This window comes from Lonchura striata, chromosome 2 (genome assembly GCF_050655825.1).
Source record: "Lonchura striata isolate lonStrDom1 chromosome 2, ASM5065582v1, whole genome shotgun sequence".
NCBI lineage: Eukaryota > Metazoa > Chordata > Aves > Passeriformes > Estrildidae > Lonchura > Lonchura striata.
This window is the reverse complement of record NC_140704.1, coordinates 83,436,736-83,452,610: the sequence shown is the minus strand read 5'-3', so window position 1 is coordinate 83,452,610 and position 15,875 is coordinate 83,436,736. Positions and strand designations below refer to the sequence as shown.

Here is a 15,875-nt window from a genome sequence, read left to right as displayed (position 1 = left end):
CCACTTAAGTAATATTAGATGGATGGGAGCTGGGGAATTATGTGAGGAATTGGAATTTAGATGACTTGGTGACAAGGCAGTTCACAGCATCGCCTTCCTCCTGAGGCTTTACTGGGAAAATTCAAGGAAACTAAAACAATGGAAAATTTGTATGACAAAATGTAACTTTTTTATGTGCATGGTACGGGCTTGGTCATGCCAAAGAAAAATCAGCAGTGCATATGTTATTTCTGAAGAAACTGTAATCAAGTTAATGAACATGGCAGTGATTCTGTTTTCAGTATTCAGTGTATTTGAATTGCACACTGAGATAAAATGTCACCTCTTCCATTAATTTATAGTTTTAAAATATTTTATAATACACTTTATACTGTATATACCATATATTTTATATACTTTATAACTATATATTTTTTAAATTCTCTATACCAAGGCATTATCTTTCCCCTTTTAACTCAGTCTGTATTCAAAATTGATGAATTTGTCAAGCAGTATCTTCCCCTTAAAATACTTCATTCTGAAAAGGCGTCTCTGCAGCAGATAGGCATTATGACTTGCAATAGCTCTCTGTTAGTCAACCTTGATGGTGAGTCTGCTTAAAAAAAACCCTTGTATTTCCAGTGTGACTGACCTTTATTAAAATCACATGTGCTCTCATTGTATTGCTCAGGTTGCATTCCCATCTGAAGACAAGTATAAAACCAGTTCAGTTTCTAATCACTGTCATCTAAGTCTGCTCTTGGTAATGTAGGTATTGAGTTGGGATTGCACTGGGAGGAAGTTGTCTGTCATCACCTACAGTCATTTCATTACACAGTGGGGAGGCTGAAAGCAGTGGCATGGCCACAAGGGCTCCAGTGTGTGCACCAAAAAAGTTAACATTTTACGATGCAAAGTAATGTTTGTACAGTGAATTTCGATCACTATTATCAATTAATTGGGTAAGGAGCAAACATCATTGTAAAATGAATCTCAATTAATTGGATAAGGAGAAAACATCATTTTTTATCTATAGGAATTTTAGAGGACCCATTTTTTTCATTATTTTAGCAATTCCATCTTGGCTCCTAATTCCCTAAACTTCTTTCTCAATGTGTTTTTTGAGGGCTACAACAGTATAACATTTGGAAAAAGAAAACTACCAAAGTTACTGTAATATCCCCAAAGCTAAACAGTATATTATTATTTTTGAGCTTATGGCAGAGTTCCTAACTTGAGATTGATGTGTTTGTACAGCTGTTGCTAAAGCTGTGGCTCCAAACAATTGCTAGTTGTTCTAATGAGCTCTTCTGCTTTGAATCAAGAGGATGGGGGGAAAAGGAAAAAAAAGACTGTTAAAATTGCTGTTGGATTATTATGTGTATTTAGGTTAATGTGTGACTGTAGTAGACGAACAGGAAACAGGTACATTTTAGTACAAATAGTCTAATAACTAAGGGGTTTAAACCAAATGAAATTTTATAGACATTATTTCTTTAAGTTCTTTTATTTTTGTAACTTAACGCTTACACTGTACCTTCTCTTTATTTTACTAGTACACTTGAAGTTATGCTAGCAATTGTTAATAGTATCTACAGTTTGTATTTTACAGTATTTATTGACTCATCATATATTCTGTCAATTTTACTAGAGAATTTTTGGAGGCTTTCTCATGTGTTGGAATCTTTTGAGGCATTTCGAGAGAGAATAAAATGCATCTACTTTCATTCTCTAGACTTCATGCATCTGTAAATACATATCAGAGGTTATACTTGCTCCATTTTTTTTCAAACTTCTGGACAAAAGGAAAAAATACTTTTGGCTCAGCATTTATGCAGATTTTGTGTGGAATTAGTTTTTGCCTGTGTAATTGTGGAACTTGTTTATATTGACTACATAAAGCAGTGGAAACTAATTTCCTCACTATCTGTATGTTTATTCTCAATTTCAGTAGTACAGCTGAATTGTGTCTTGCTATTTCCTTTGGAGATCAGACTTGCTGAAACTTGCTTTTGCAATATATTAGCAGTATACAACCTTTTTCTTGATGTAGTGGGGGCTGTTTTAAAATCTGCGTAGGATAAGTTCCTTCCATTGGGATGCCCTATATTGCTGGGCTTTTGCACAGGGAAGCATGGCATGTGTTGCTTTAAATAACATCTGAGATCATAATTCTTCCTCATACAATTTCTACAGACTTGCTTCTCTCCCTCCCTTCCTCTACAGCTTTCTCTGCTTTCAGCAGAGCCAAGGGTTTCCTGAATGCATCCTTTTCCACCCCTTTTGGTTGGCTGTTCTGTTATCTGTATTGATATGAACATTTTTGTTTCATGTCTGCTCATAATCTTCCTCTTCCGGACTGATGCACAAGGCATATCATATGAGCTTCTCTGCTGCTTCAGAGCTGTATTTCTAGGACCGGAGTTTATTTTTATCTGTTTCTGAGCAAAAATTTACTTTACAGCAAGAATTAGAGAGCAGACAATAAACCCCCTACAGCTTAGTAACAGATGAGCAGAATTAATTGTGCAGTTGCCCCAATTAAAATCTGAAACTGCTCATCATGAATCCTGTCAGGAGTGGTTCCCATTCGTAGTGTGTGACATACAGCTCTCTGCCACGAGCAGAGCTGCAGCTTTGCTGCTGGCATCCCTTAGCGTGGCTCTTGGATTGTATGTGGCAAGCACAAGGGCAATGGATTGTCAGCAGTCAGCTAAACTCTATCTATTGTCTTAAGCACCAGCGTTGCCTATGAGGCCCAGGTCCAAAGTTTCTGCTTCCTTCTTTTCCATTCTTTGCCTCAGATGTAATTTCTCCGCACTGGGTGGCTGCTTTTTTTTGTCAAAGGTAGGGAGTGCTGTGCCATGGAGCAGTTTGAAGGGAGTGAGTGCTGCCAGCTCCCACTGCTTTAGTGACTGTCCTGTGCCCTCTGCAGCTTCCTGTGCTGAGATCTTCAGCTCTCCTGCAGCAGCAGTGCTGGGGAGCAGGGGGAGCAGCTGTACACTGCTCCTCTCAGCTCAGGGTGCTGAGGAGGCAGCAGCCCTGGGCCTGGAACAGTCATTCCTGCTGCATCTGTTCTTCTAGAGGGAGGAGTGGCTGGGCCTTGCCTTCATCAGATCTTCTACTTCAGTTTTCCTGTAATAGCTGTATATATACCTGATACTGGAATCTAGGTAAAATAGCACATACAGACAGTTTAAAATATTTGTGTCTGTAGTAAAGCTCAAAAATGTCTATGCTTTGGAAAAAGAGTAATGTAGTAGAGTCTTTGTGAGACAAAATTGGAAAAATACATTGGTACTGTGGGGAAACATGCTTGCTAATATAGAAAATCAGTATTTCTATAATTCTATTTCACTATTTACTCTGAAGAACTTCCTCAACTGTTTAATGAAAGAAGAGCATCACCTTAATTTTCTTACATTCCATAGTATGTGTCCGCACCTATGAAGGAGTTGTTAATATGTAATGTAAATCTGTCACTGAAAATCTTGCCTATTGTAGGTCTGAAGAGCAATTAATAACTTCTGTGCTCCTTCACATTGATGTAAAATGATGTCCTATAAGATGAAGTGCAAGAGATAAGTAACTAGATGATGGCCCCAGCTGGCCTGAGGAACTCACTGGAGGTTGTGCATGAAAATGAGAAACCTTTGCCTGAAAATCAGAACATGTTTCTGTTCATTAGTTATTATATAAAAGCATTGAAGTGCCCATGCAGTTAGTGTTTAGGGGAAATGCACCCTCTCTTCCCTTGGGAGACAGTCATATTAAAATAATCAGGCTGCTTGCTTTGATCTGTAAAGAGGATGCCTCAGTACACAGACATAGAGTGAGAACTTGACTAAGAAACATTGCTAAATTATATAAATCTGTCCTTGGTGTGTCCTGCCAGGCACATGGATATCTGTCTTTAAATATGAACAAACAAGTGACCAAAAAAATAGAGTTGAAATCCAAAACTGCCTATTAAAATATAAGCTGCATAGAGGGAAGCTGAGATTTAATCTGTTAAAAGCTTGTGGTTTCCACAAACTGTGAAACTAACTATCAGCAGTTGAAGTCTTAATACTTCCTACTTGTGACACAAAATTTATTTCTCTCCACAAATAAGAGAGAATAGCAACTTACTGCAAAGAATGAAATGCCACAGAAAGTCCTCTCTGCTGTTCTGTAGTGCTGCCTTGTGCTTATAGCAGTCTACAAGATTTAAATTTTAGGTTTTATTTCCCTGTAGTCTGAATTCCAGAAAGTACAAACAGAACTACTTTTGTTAACCTGGGAGGGTTTTTTTTCTGGCACACTATCATGCCTTCTTCCTGCTTAAAAGCCCAAAAAACAACAAGTGTGGGATGCCAAGTTGTCCAGCAGTTCAAAGAGGAGGTTCTTTCCCATCTGAATTTTGATGGTGTTTAGCTCATAGATAGCAGTTGTATTTTCAGCACTCTGTGTACACTCTCTAATGCATGTGAAACTAGTTAAAATTAATGGAAAACCTTGGAAAACCTTGAATGTAAAATCTTGGAAAACCTTGGTTTACAAAAACTTAGTTTTAAATTCATGGGGTAGGAAGGCAGGAGAAGATATTAAGAAAAAAATAAAAACATGGCAATAATATAAGTGTGTTAAACCTTTGAGGGATATGCCACTAATCTTTTAAATTCAAATTAACAGTGGTGGTTTTTTTTGCTCTTACTCAGAGGTTGTCTTGGTTCTCTTCTCTAGAGCAGTTGCAAATATGTCTGTTGAATGACTTCTCAATATCAGAAAGACCTTTGGAAATCATTAAGATGATAGTCTTAGGGGCAGGGTTGGGCATTTTTTTAATTGCTTTTGGGCAGTTTAGTATCTCATTAAGAGAAACTGAAGACTATTTCACCTCAAGCTTAGAATTCCAGTCGATTTGATGTTAAGATAATCAGCTTTTGATGATGTGTAAGACTTAATTATTACATGCATGTAAATCTAAGTGCTCTGGACTAGTGCCTGTATTAGTCAAAATTTATATAGATAATTTATTAATCAGGGAAGGTGCTATGGAGTTGAACTCTTTGTCTATTCACATACTTAAAAGATTACTAACTGGTATTTCAGCATCATGCATAACTTGAAATAAATGACAAGAAAGGTCTGCTGACCAGAAATGAAGGCTTTGTTGTTCCACTCCAGACACAAATATGATTGAGGATTTTCTTTGATGTATTGAGTACCAGCTTTCTGCATTTTGTGATTTTTAATTTTTTTTTTTTTTAATGACTAGCTTTATGCAAGTTATATCACTTTACCTCACAAGTTAAATCCATGCTTCCCAAAGGGCATGGATCGGAAATGCCCTATTTGCAAGCCTGATAATGCTTAAGCTGCATTGTCTTTAAATGGTAACTGCTGTTATGAGGGTTTTGTAAAAGTTGAAACACATCTAATGCCTTTTGATGTACATTCCAGTACTGGTTTGAGAAAAATAGGCAGCAGGGATATTTTCAAGAGAATTCCCAGTAGGAGAGAAGTGGAATTCCCAACTTATACAAAATTATCTGAATGGTCTTGTACATGGAGATTGGTGCCCTCTTACTCAAAAGCAGTTCTCAGGCAGAAACTGCATGTGTGCTCATGACTAAAATAATCCTTGCACTCGTTCTTTTCCACGCCTTCTTCATCTCATCTAATAATAAGTGATCACTGTGTATGCAGGCAGCCTTTTATGAACTTCTGTCATTAGATGCTTGTCAACTCCACCTTGCATATTAAATCTTAAATTGCATCACCATAGATTTGTGATCTCTGTGTTTTGTACCAACAAACAGCCTTTTCCCCAAACACTGGTAATGTACCTGCTGCAGATCTTATTGATCAGCTGGTTGGTTGGTTGCGATTTTTGTTCCCTAAAGTCCATGATGGGTGGCAGATCTGCAGAGACAGAATGACATCCCAGTCAGGGTTACTAAGTTTGCTTTGCTCCATTTTTCAGTCTTTGCTCATCACCGTTTCAGAGTCTAGAGAATGTGAAATGTTCTTCTTTTTGATTTTGGAACATTTTGTGTTTAGAAGTGCAGAGCATTATGCATATTTAGTTTGATTCCATAGGTAAAGGAGCCAGGGGTTCTGTAGCCCCTTGCAGTAAAACTCAAAAAAACAGCAATATGGAAATAGTTAATATGAAGCAGAGTCTTTCAAGTCATCGACTAGTTTAACATGGCTGATTTATTTTTTAGGGAAAAAAGCAGTTTATTAATCACAGATGTGCATGTTTCTAGTGTTAAGAAAGCTGGGACTAGAATGAGAATTCCCATTTCCCTTCCCATTTCAAAAATTTGCCTGTTTGTTGGAGGTAACTTTATCTTCTAGTTTGAGGGGGTCAGAACCCATGCTGCCTGCCCTTTAGCTTCAAAAATATATTTATGGACTCTGAGTGAGCTCTCTGACCTCACTACCAGAGCAACATATGTGGTTTTTACTTTCAGGGAAATGGCAGTTAAATGTCTTCTTTTCTTATTGTGGCTATGAATTATAAAACAAAGCCCTTCCATTTAGGGCTTTACTTTATTGAACTTTATTGAATTGTGAAACTTTCTCTACTTGAACAAGTAGTGGTTTTATTAAATTCAGTGGTTCCTTGTTGGTTTGGTATTGCTGTGTGTGACTGTTATATGTGTGTTGGGTTTTTCTTCTCTCCAAGATGTCCATCTGTTTCATTTATCTTTTTCTAAAAGGGAGTATGATTCTCACTAGAAAGTTTACTGTACTTGAAACACATTTGGGATTAGCATACCCCAAATTTATTCCATCTGTTTTGGTTTTAAAATTGCATGTTATTCTCAGTTCAATTTTGAATACTCTTTTTTTCCTCTTAGCATGTCTTAGAGATAAAATATTCTTGAGCAACACTAGAAAAACAATTTTGTATGCAGTCATAAAGGAAACAAAGCTGATTTAGTGTAAACAATCCCAAGCATGGTAATCCATCAAACCAAGTCTGTATCCCTAATTATATAGATAGAAGTAGTATGTAGTGGTGGGACAGGGAGAAATGAGAGACTCCCGTGGGGCTCGTCTCACAGTGAAGGTGAAAGGTCTTTCTGTGCTCTTGAAAATGCTTGTATTGGATATTGATATTCCCTAATGTTTCAATCTGGCAATGCCTCTACATAAATACATGAACATGGGCACCCAGGTTTTGTACATTACTGTACTTTAGTATTGTTACTGGGATCCAGAGGAAACAGATGGGAGTAAGTGGAAAATCTGGATGCCTGTTGGCTGGGCTGGGAAAATAGATGATATAGGGTCTCACTGGAAAACACTGACATGGAATATTTCTAGTGAGTGTTAACTCAGCTATGAAGTTTTAGAAACATTTTCTGCAAATTTAAGGAAGAGCAAAAAGTCACATCTGATCTCTGGAGGGACCTAGTGGGCTGGTATTATTTTCAGGTTAACACTGATGATTTTAAATCTCTATTTTTTAATGCCCTATTTAATAAAATTTGATCTCTAGGCTGATGCTTTTATAGCAGTGAAGTATTTTTATTTTTTTAAAAAACAGGTGTTATCAATGCATACAAAGTATCTTAAGGGTGAGTTTCATGTAGGTAGGTCCAGGCTCTTTTTAGTGTCCAGTGACAGCACAGGGGGCAATGGGCACAAACTGAAATATAGAAATGTCCATCTGAATATGAGAAAAAGCTTGAGGCTGGAGTGGAGTCTCCTTCTCAGGAGATACTTAAAACCTGCCTGGATGCAATCCTGTAAACCCTGCAGTGGGTGTGGTCTAGCTGATCTCCAAAAGTCCCCAACCTTTTTGATTTTCCTTCTCTCTGAGTGATCTCAAGCTTTAAAGATCAAAGTGGATCAGTGCTATCATTTCAGAGTACTAATTACATGATGTCCACTTTTGTGATTCCCTGAAGCCCTAATAATACTTCAGTAAGGATTTAATATTAATTCATGCAGAAGGGAAGATAAGAAGCAGTTACACGCTGCATGCCAAATGAAAAATAATGTTGTGTGGGAGGATATGGCTGAAGTATGGGCTTCAGAACATGTCTGGATTACATTGTTTTGTCTCTTAGATCCTCTCTGCTTGAGCACAGTCTACTTATTTCTTTATGCTCTTCTCCCTCCTGCCCACAAACTCTTGGCTGACTTGGGTTAAGAGTTAGAAGTGGTCCAATGGAAATACAGTCAGACAAAAATACTTGCTTTCCACAGTTTCAGGGCCTCTGTCCTGTACTGCTTTGTTTTACAAGAAATTCAGTAGTTGTTAAGTGTAGCTTGTCAAAAGGATGTGTGAAAATCTAAGGACGTGGAACACACTTTATAAAAAGAAGGGGTTTATTAACTGCAGGTATGTTAATTACATGCTTAGGAATAGGCATGTTTATGTAAAAGTCAGTTGTATGCAATCAGTTACTGCACTACCATGCTGCCTTTTTGTTACAAAGAAGTAATTGCAAAGGAAAGAAATGCAACCAATATAAAAACACAAAACAGTACATGGTGGACTTCTGCAAAGACTCAATTTTTTCTTCTTATGTAAACGAGTGAATGTTCTCTTATTTTATTTGTGTGGAAGGAACCTTGCATGAACTGTTATTGAGAGGAAAACTATATATAAATTAAAGAAAATTTGGCTGATTAGTTATAACAGCTTCAAGCTTGGTGTTCTGGAAACAAGGCATTTAGTTTGTGCATTAAGAAACTTACTTACAAGAACACCATCACTGTTTTATCTTTTCTCATCTTCTGTAGTCCACTAGCAGAGTAGCAGAAGGTTGAAATACCCATCAGCTGATGTTTGCTGTGATTTCTGAAATAAGGCATCTGATAATTAAAATGCATGATGCAGAAAAGGTAAAGATAAGTTTGGTGAAAGAGCAGTCAAACTAAATTCTTACAGAGGTTTTATATGAGATTGTTTGGATTTCTGGGGAGAGATTGCAGATGGTTGCAAGTTTTGTTTGGAATTTTTTTAATAAGCAGATCAGGGTTTTTTTAATGAAGTCAAAAATCTGTCATGATGTGGATGCTGATGGCAAGTAGGCTTGCTTTTCTTGAATATGTGCTGAGAACCCTTAAGCAGTAATCCCAGTGCCTTGAGGCATACTGAGATTGAAAGTTGAAAACCATTGTTTTAGATAATTAATTTCTTCCTTATGCTTTCCACTTCAGCAAGAAAATAGTATAGCAATTCTTAGCACTGCTCTCCCAAGATTTAAAGACACCTAGTGTTGCTTTCCATCTGCTTTTTTGCTGATAGCCATTGAGGCCAGGTTATTGGCACCATGTGAACTCTCCTTATCTACACAACAGCTACAGCTGTTGCTAGAAGATAATTCTGCAGGTGTGCCTGGGTTTAAGGAGTTAGCAGCTAGCTTGACAGACTGAAAGTATGTTCTATAAAGTTTGTTTATCATCAGCTTTGTGGAAACATGGTGAAAGTGGTGGTTAACAGCACTTATGTGTGTGTTCATACAGTATAAGCTACAAATGTTCTTGGTGGTAGAGCTTATGTATCTTAATGGTGACATGCCATGGGTTTTGTTGGAACAGAGAAACATTTTCATAAACAGCATGAAAGATCACATTTTGGATTCCAAGGAAAGGGTGACCTTTGTGAACCAGGTTGAACATGAAGGAAAAATAAAACGTCGTATCTTTTTATATCCACATTTTATGTCTCTCCATTCAAAACCATAATTTACATTTAGTGCTCCTTGGAAACAGAACAACCTCACATATTTTTGTGTGGATCCAAGCATTTGGATGTTTATGATTAAGTGTATTGCTACATCAATTAGCAATATTATTCCACAAAATTCAAACTATCGCTGGTCAGACTGGCAATACACCTCTTAGGGAAAAGCTGCCAGAAGAGTTGACCTGAACATCTGTGTCAAGCTTCAAGAAGGAGCACAAGCACTGCATTAAACTCCCAGCAGTAGAAACAGTCAACAAAACATTATTTATGTCATCCTTATGTAAACTATCTGTCTGCAAAAGCACATACACAGGGGGAAAAAAAACCCCATATTTAACAACTTAGGGTAGTCTTGCTAATACACGAGTAGTAGACAATATTTATAAGAGTGGTATTACAAGAATGTTTCCAGGCCCCCACTTCACTTCCCCGAAAATGTGTATTTTTATGAAAAGAGAATTGCTAGCGGAAACAACATTGTACTGCATGGGGAAGAAAAGAAATCTAGTCTCACAATAGCTAACCAGTGGGTGTTCATCGTAAGCATACAGTCCTGGACAAGTGACAGGAACCTTGGTGAGAAAGTGTTTTTGACCTCATGCACATTTAACCATGGCTTGAGAAAAGTGTATCCTTTGTTTCATGGCGGAACTTCAAGCTTGTCATGCTGAGAACTGCTGCTGATCCTGAGATTTCAACAAGTGGGCTTTTAAACATTGCTTTGTGCTTTTTTAGAAACAAACAAAATAAAGCCAAACTCAGAGAAAATTGAAGCAAAAGACAAACATTTAACTGTCTTCTGGTTTCTTCTTGCCTCTTATCTCAAGGGTAGGAGAAATATATAAATAATGGAAGTAATTGGAGCATTTGTAATTAAATTTGGTGTTTGAAAAATTATTTGCTTATCTCATTGAGGCAATTATTGTTACCCTTCATCTTTGCTCAAAGCAATAAACATTAAAAGATAAAACAAGCATATCCTTCCATAAAGTTACATGATATATGGAAAGTATAATTCACTATCAAATAAGTATCAGCATTGGGAAGTAGAAATTATAATTGAGGTGGGAACAGCTTAATGAAGCTTGACTGTTCTGAACATATCAATGATGCTTATGCGTGAATGGCTATGTGCATCATGAACACTCATAGCTGCGGTGTCATTAAAGGCCAGGTTACCTCAAAAAAATCTCATTGATTTGTCCCTAAATTCAGGTCCATGTCCATTATTAGATACATACATTTGTCTTGTTTCTCAGTAGTTTCAGCTTTAAAGTGCTCTCTTTGTTCTTTTTTCCAGACTCCCTTTCAGTCTCCAGCAATGATGCCAGTCCTCCTGCTTCCGTAACATCACTTCAGCCCCACATGATTGGTGCTCAAAGCTCCCCAGGCCCCAAGCGCCCTGGCAACACCTTGAGGAAATGGCTCACCAGTCCTGTGAGGCGCCTGAGCAGTGGGAAAGCAGATGGGCACGTCAAAAAACTGGCCCACAAGCATAAGAAAAGCAGAGAGGTGCGTAAGAGTGCTGACGCAGGCTCTCAGAAAGACTCAGACGACAGTGCAGCGACCCCACAAGATGAAACTGTTGAAGAGGTAAGTGCTCAAGGCAGCTCCCCAAGACTTGTGTGTATGTCTTTCAAAGTACTAAACGTTGTCAGGTGAAGGTTGTCTTCTCATCTGACTGTCCAGCAGTCGGTAGCAAAGTGTTAGGTGCCCTGTGCTCATCCTTGATCCCTGTATTCTGCATCAGTCCCATGCCAGGGACAGTTTATGCCCTCTGAGAGTGTGTGTGAAGCTCTGTGAAGCACCTGTAATTTAAAAAGAAATGGGAGAATAAAAAGTTGTCCTTTGGCTTTACTCTCTTATGCTAATTAGGAAAGTGGCTTTGTGTATAAAGGTGCTTCAAGGTCTGGGAATAATCAGGTCATTTTGTATTTCCTTTGCTTTTTTTGTTGATGATTCAGGGAAAGTGTAGGGAGAGCTGCTTAACTGCTTAAAGCTCTAATTGCACCTTGCGTAAGAGTCAGAGCACAGAAAAATTATTCACTCTTCAATGCAGGCCAGTTACCACTAGTCAAATAATATGCATGGCAGTTTCCATTGGAGAGAAGGAAATTGTGAACTGTTCCAAGTTTTACCACCAAGGATGTCTACTGCGGGCTTCCCTTCTTCCCACAAACATATGCCTCTCCTTCAAAGTCTGGGACCCTTGTATGAACAAAGCTGGCCTCCAGTTAGGTGCAGACAAGAACCAAATTCTCTGTTACAAACCTATGGTTCAGGCTTAAATGAATGTGATGTTACTCCTTCCAAGGGCACAGCTGGGTGTGTGTTATTCCCTTTTATTAGATTGACTCTAACTGTTGGTTTTGGTACTTAGCCATACAGAAAAGTGGTCTCGGTTGCCCAATTTTTTATTTATTGCTGCTTTTTTTTCTTTCTTCCTCCCAACATATTTTTCTTCACACTTGGAACACTAGTGAAGTTCTACAGTTAAGTGTAGGGAAAAGGAAAGACTGAAGACTAGGCAGCATGATGAATTGAGAGATGTTGATTAGGAATGAATACTGGCCTCTGACCTTGAATGTCAGGCTGTAGAAAGAGGCCCTCTGTGCTGCAGTTGTAACATCGTTTTGGCAGTATCTGTTACTCTGCAGTTCTGTGAGTGAAGGGAAAAATTTAAAGGCCAGTGCCTTAAAGTTAGGAAAAAAATAGCCATCTGTGTTGTCTTCCTGTAAAGGTAGATAAATTATCCTGTGAGATCAGTACATTAAACTTTGGGTACATGAAATCAGAGTTCCTTGGAGGGGACAAAAAAGATAATTGACAAAATACTACATGTTATAAAAGGGTTTTTTTATGTCCTCTAGAAGTTTTGCTGTGATACAGAGCAAGATACATATTTCAGAGAGATAGAGATTTCTCTTTGCAGAACTGAACTTGGAAAGCAAGCATGGCTTTCATAACACTTTGCTGTAGTAAATTTCAGCTGAATGTCTTAGTATTTGAATTCTTTCATTTTTACCAGACATTGAAAACTGTCTTTGTCATCTGCATTTTCACCCTCTGTTAAGGAGCATCTTCACTTGTTGGGAGAGGGCTGAAACTACAGAATAGACTTAAAACAAGCACGTGATAACAAGATTCATGTTGGTGAGACAACAGAGATTGAACATCTTGATGTTATTTACAGAGAGGTCGGAATGAGGGGCTGAGCAGTGGCACTCTCTCCAAGTCATCCTCTTCAGGCATGCAGAGCTGCGGAGAGGAGGAAGGCGAAGAGGGAGCAGATGCTGTGCCGCTTCCTCCGCCTATGGCAATCCAGCAACACAGTCTTCTCCAGCCCGATTCACAGGATGACAAGGTAGGAGCAGGACATGGGGGAGGCTTCACATCATGAGACAACCCCTGCACAAATTTTTCTTCTGCTTCCAAAGGTCTCGAAAATGTACATAATACAGCTTCATGGTAGACAGAAGTAATCACTTTTTCCCTCTAGACAACTTTAAAAGGGTGTTCTGTGATGAGAGCATTAATTAATTCCTTCTCTATTTTAAAAGCACAAGTGTAGAAATTTTTCTGCTAGGACTTTAAATGTGGAAATGAGCTGCTTTATGTGCTTACAGGATGATTTCCATCACTTTGGCCATATTTAGTGATTAGAGTCTAATTGTTTTATAATCATACCTTTTGTTTTTCTTGGTTTTTGTTGGGTTTTTTGGAGAGGGGGTCAGGTGAGGGCAGGGAGGGATGCCTAATAGAAATGAATTACCAAATAAGGGTAATAATTGTCTTGGTTTAACCCCAGCCAGCAGCTAAGCCCCACACAGTCACTTTTCCACTGTCCCTGGGAACTGAAGGGAAAGAGTGAAAAAACTCTTGGGTTGAAATAAAGGTAGTTTAATAGATAAAGCAAGGCAGAACAAGGAGTTAATTCACCAGTTCCCATAGACAGGCAGGTGTTCAGCTGTCCCCAGGAGAGCAGGGCTTCATCACGTGTAGTGGTGACTTGGGAAGATAAATGCCATTGTTCTAAATGTCCCCCCCTTCCTTTTTCTTCCCCCAGCTTTATATGTTGAGGATGATGGCATATGGTCTGGAACATCCCTGTGGTCAGTTAGGGTCAGCGGTCCTGACTGTGTGCCTTTCCACCTCTTTATGCCTTCCCATTCTTGTTGCTGGTGGGGTGGGGTGAGAAACAAAAAAGGCCTCCGTGCTGTGTGAGCTCTGCTCGGCAATAGCAAAAACAACCCTGAGATATCAACACTGCTTCCAGCACAAATCCAAAACATGGCCCCATACCAGCTACTGTGAAGAAATTTAACCCCATCCCAACCAAAACCAGCACATAATCCATCTGTTTTTCACAAACAAAGGCGCATTAAAATTGATGGTAAAAATTTCACACCAGTAATAAAACTTTGGATGTAGGTAGTAACTGCATGAAGAAAATCTTACTTGCATATGATCTGTTTTACTTTAATGTTATGTTGATCATACATTGAGAGAGTTTATTTAAATTTTGAACCTGGATCAGACATTTAAGGGACAAGTATCAAGTCTTGAAATAGAGGCGTTTAAAATGGAAATAATCTGGACTTGTGCAGCAAATACGCACATTGTTTTCTTGCCATTTTGCTCCTTAAAATTTTTAACCCTTGTAATGTACAGCACTGAATATTCTTAGTGAATTTTGTGATTGCTTGCTGTCTGTTCTCCATGGTGCAGATGTTATTCATAACTTTAGTGGATGTTATTTATTTTTCTTTTTCTTTTTTTTTTTCTTTTAAAAACACTGCCTTTCAGTGGGAATCTCACTCATTCCTAAAGCTGTCGTTTGTAGGGTCAGATGGCTGGTTCTTATACTCTGTTTGTATTCAATTCCTACATCATGTCTTCTGAATTGACAAAGTGTAACATACAAGTTGAAGAATTAATATATTGGGAAATATTCCTGAAACAAAACAAGCAAAAATAAGCCAGCCTTCAGAGCTGAGAGAATGTTTTCTTGCTAGACCAGTCTCAATTTTAGATGTAGAAATAAGATGAAAATAATGTTGGTGAAAATATGTTTAAGCTCTTGCTGATGAGCTGCCATATTTGTGTGTTCCTTCAGTGACAGAAAACAACTGATATACAAATATTTTAAAAAGTTCTACACAGAAAAATTAATTTCATTATAGACTTTTTACATAGCAAGAACACTTACATGAAGGGATATCCTTGTGAGTTAGTCTCTTCTATATTTCTGGTGCAAAGTCAGACCTGTAGCACAGTAGAGAAAGACTCTTTAAGTAGCTTTCCATCTCCAGGAAATTTTATTTTCACGTTGTGATTTAAACCCAACCAGCTACCAAGTACCACCCAGCTGCTTGCTTAGTCCCCTGCCAGTGGGATCAGGGAGAGAATGAGTCATGTAAAAGACAGAAAACATGTGGATTGAGATTAAACAAAAGCCATGCACACAAGCAAAGCTAAACAAGGAATTAATTCACTGCTTTGCATGGTCAGGCAGGTGTTCAGCTATCTCCAGGAGAGCAGGCCCCAATGTGTAATGGTGACTTGGGAAGACAAATGCCATTACTCCAAATGTCCCCCCCTTCCTCCTTCTCCCCCCCCACTTTATATACTGATCATGATGTCACATAGTCTGGAATATCCCTTTGCTCTGTTTGGGTCACCTGTTCTGGTGAGACCCCCTTGGTGTCTCCTCAGAAGCAGCCCCAGCTTCCTTGCCAGCAGGGCAGTGCAAAAAAAGCAGAAAAGGCCTTGGCTCTGTGTGAGCCCTGCTCAGCAATAACAATAACCTTGCTAATGCCCACATTATCAACACTTTTTTTAGCACAAATCCAAAATGCTGCCCCATAACAGCCACTGTGAAGAAAATTAAGTCTACCCTAGCCAAAACCAGCAAAACTTCTTAAAAGGTTAACATGCATCCACATCAGTAAATGCATGTTGGGACAGTTTTCAAAGTAGCTGAAACTACATTTGGAGAAGATTTCAGAGAAGTTAAAACTTGGTAAAGTTAATATTATACCATAATTTTTCAAAGCATGTAAATAGTGATTCTTCTGCAATGTGTTGTTATTATGCAATATTTATCCTTCATGGTGGGAGGCAAAAGGTCCTCTCATGGGGCATCCTGGGAGGTTGTGTGTGCCTCCCTGAAGTTCACACACCAAGTTCTAGCACCTAA

General features: G+C 38.5%; 1 protein-coding gene across 1 annotated transcript in view; it reads left to right on the top strand.

Moving 5' to 3' along the window:
- The window catches only part of TRIO (trio Rho guanine nucleotide exchange factor), a 246,193-nt gene that overhangs the window by 201,531 nt on the left and 28,787 nt on the right, over positions 1 to 15,875 (top strand). Inside the window, exons 35-36 of the mRNA XM_021528950.3 lie at positions 10,977 to 11,269; positions 12,870 to 13,040. Of these exons, the coding sequence (XP_021384625.3) occupies positions 10,977 to 11,269; positions 12,870 to 13,040 (464 nt within the window). The remainder of the gene's footprint in view (positions 1 to 10,976; positions 11,270 to 12,869; positions 13,041 to 15,875) is intronic.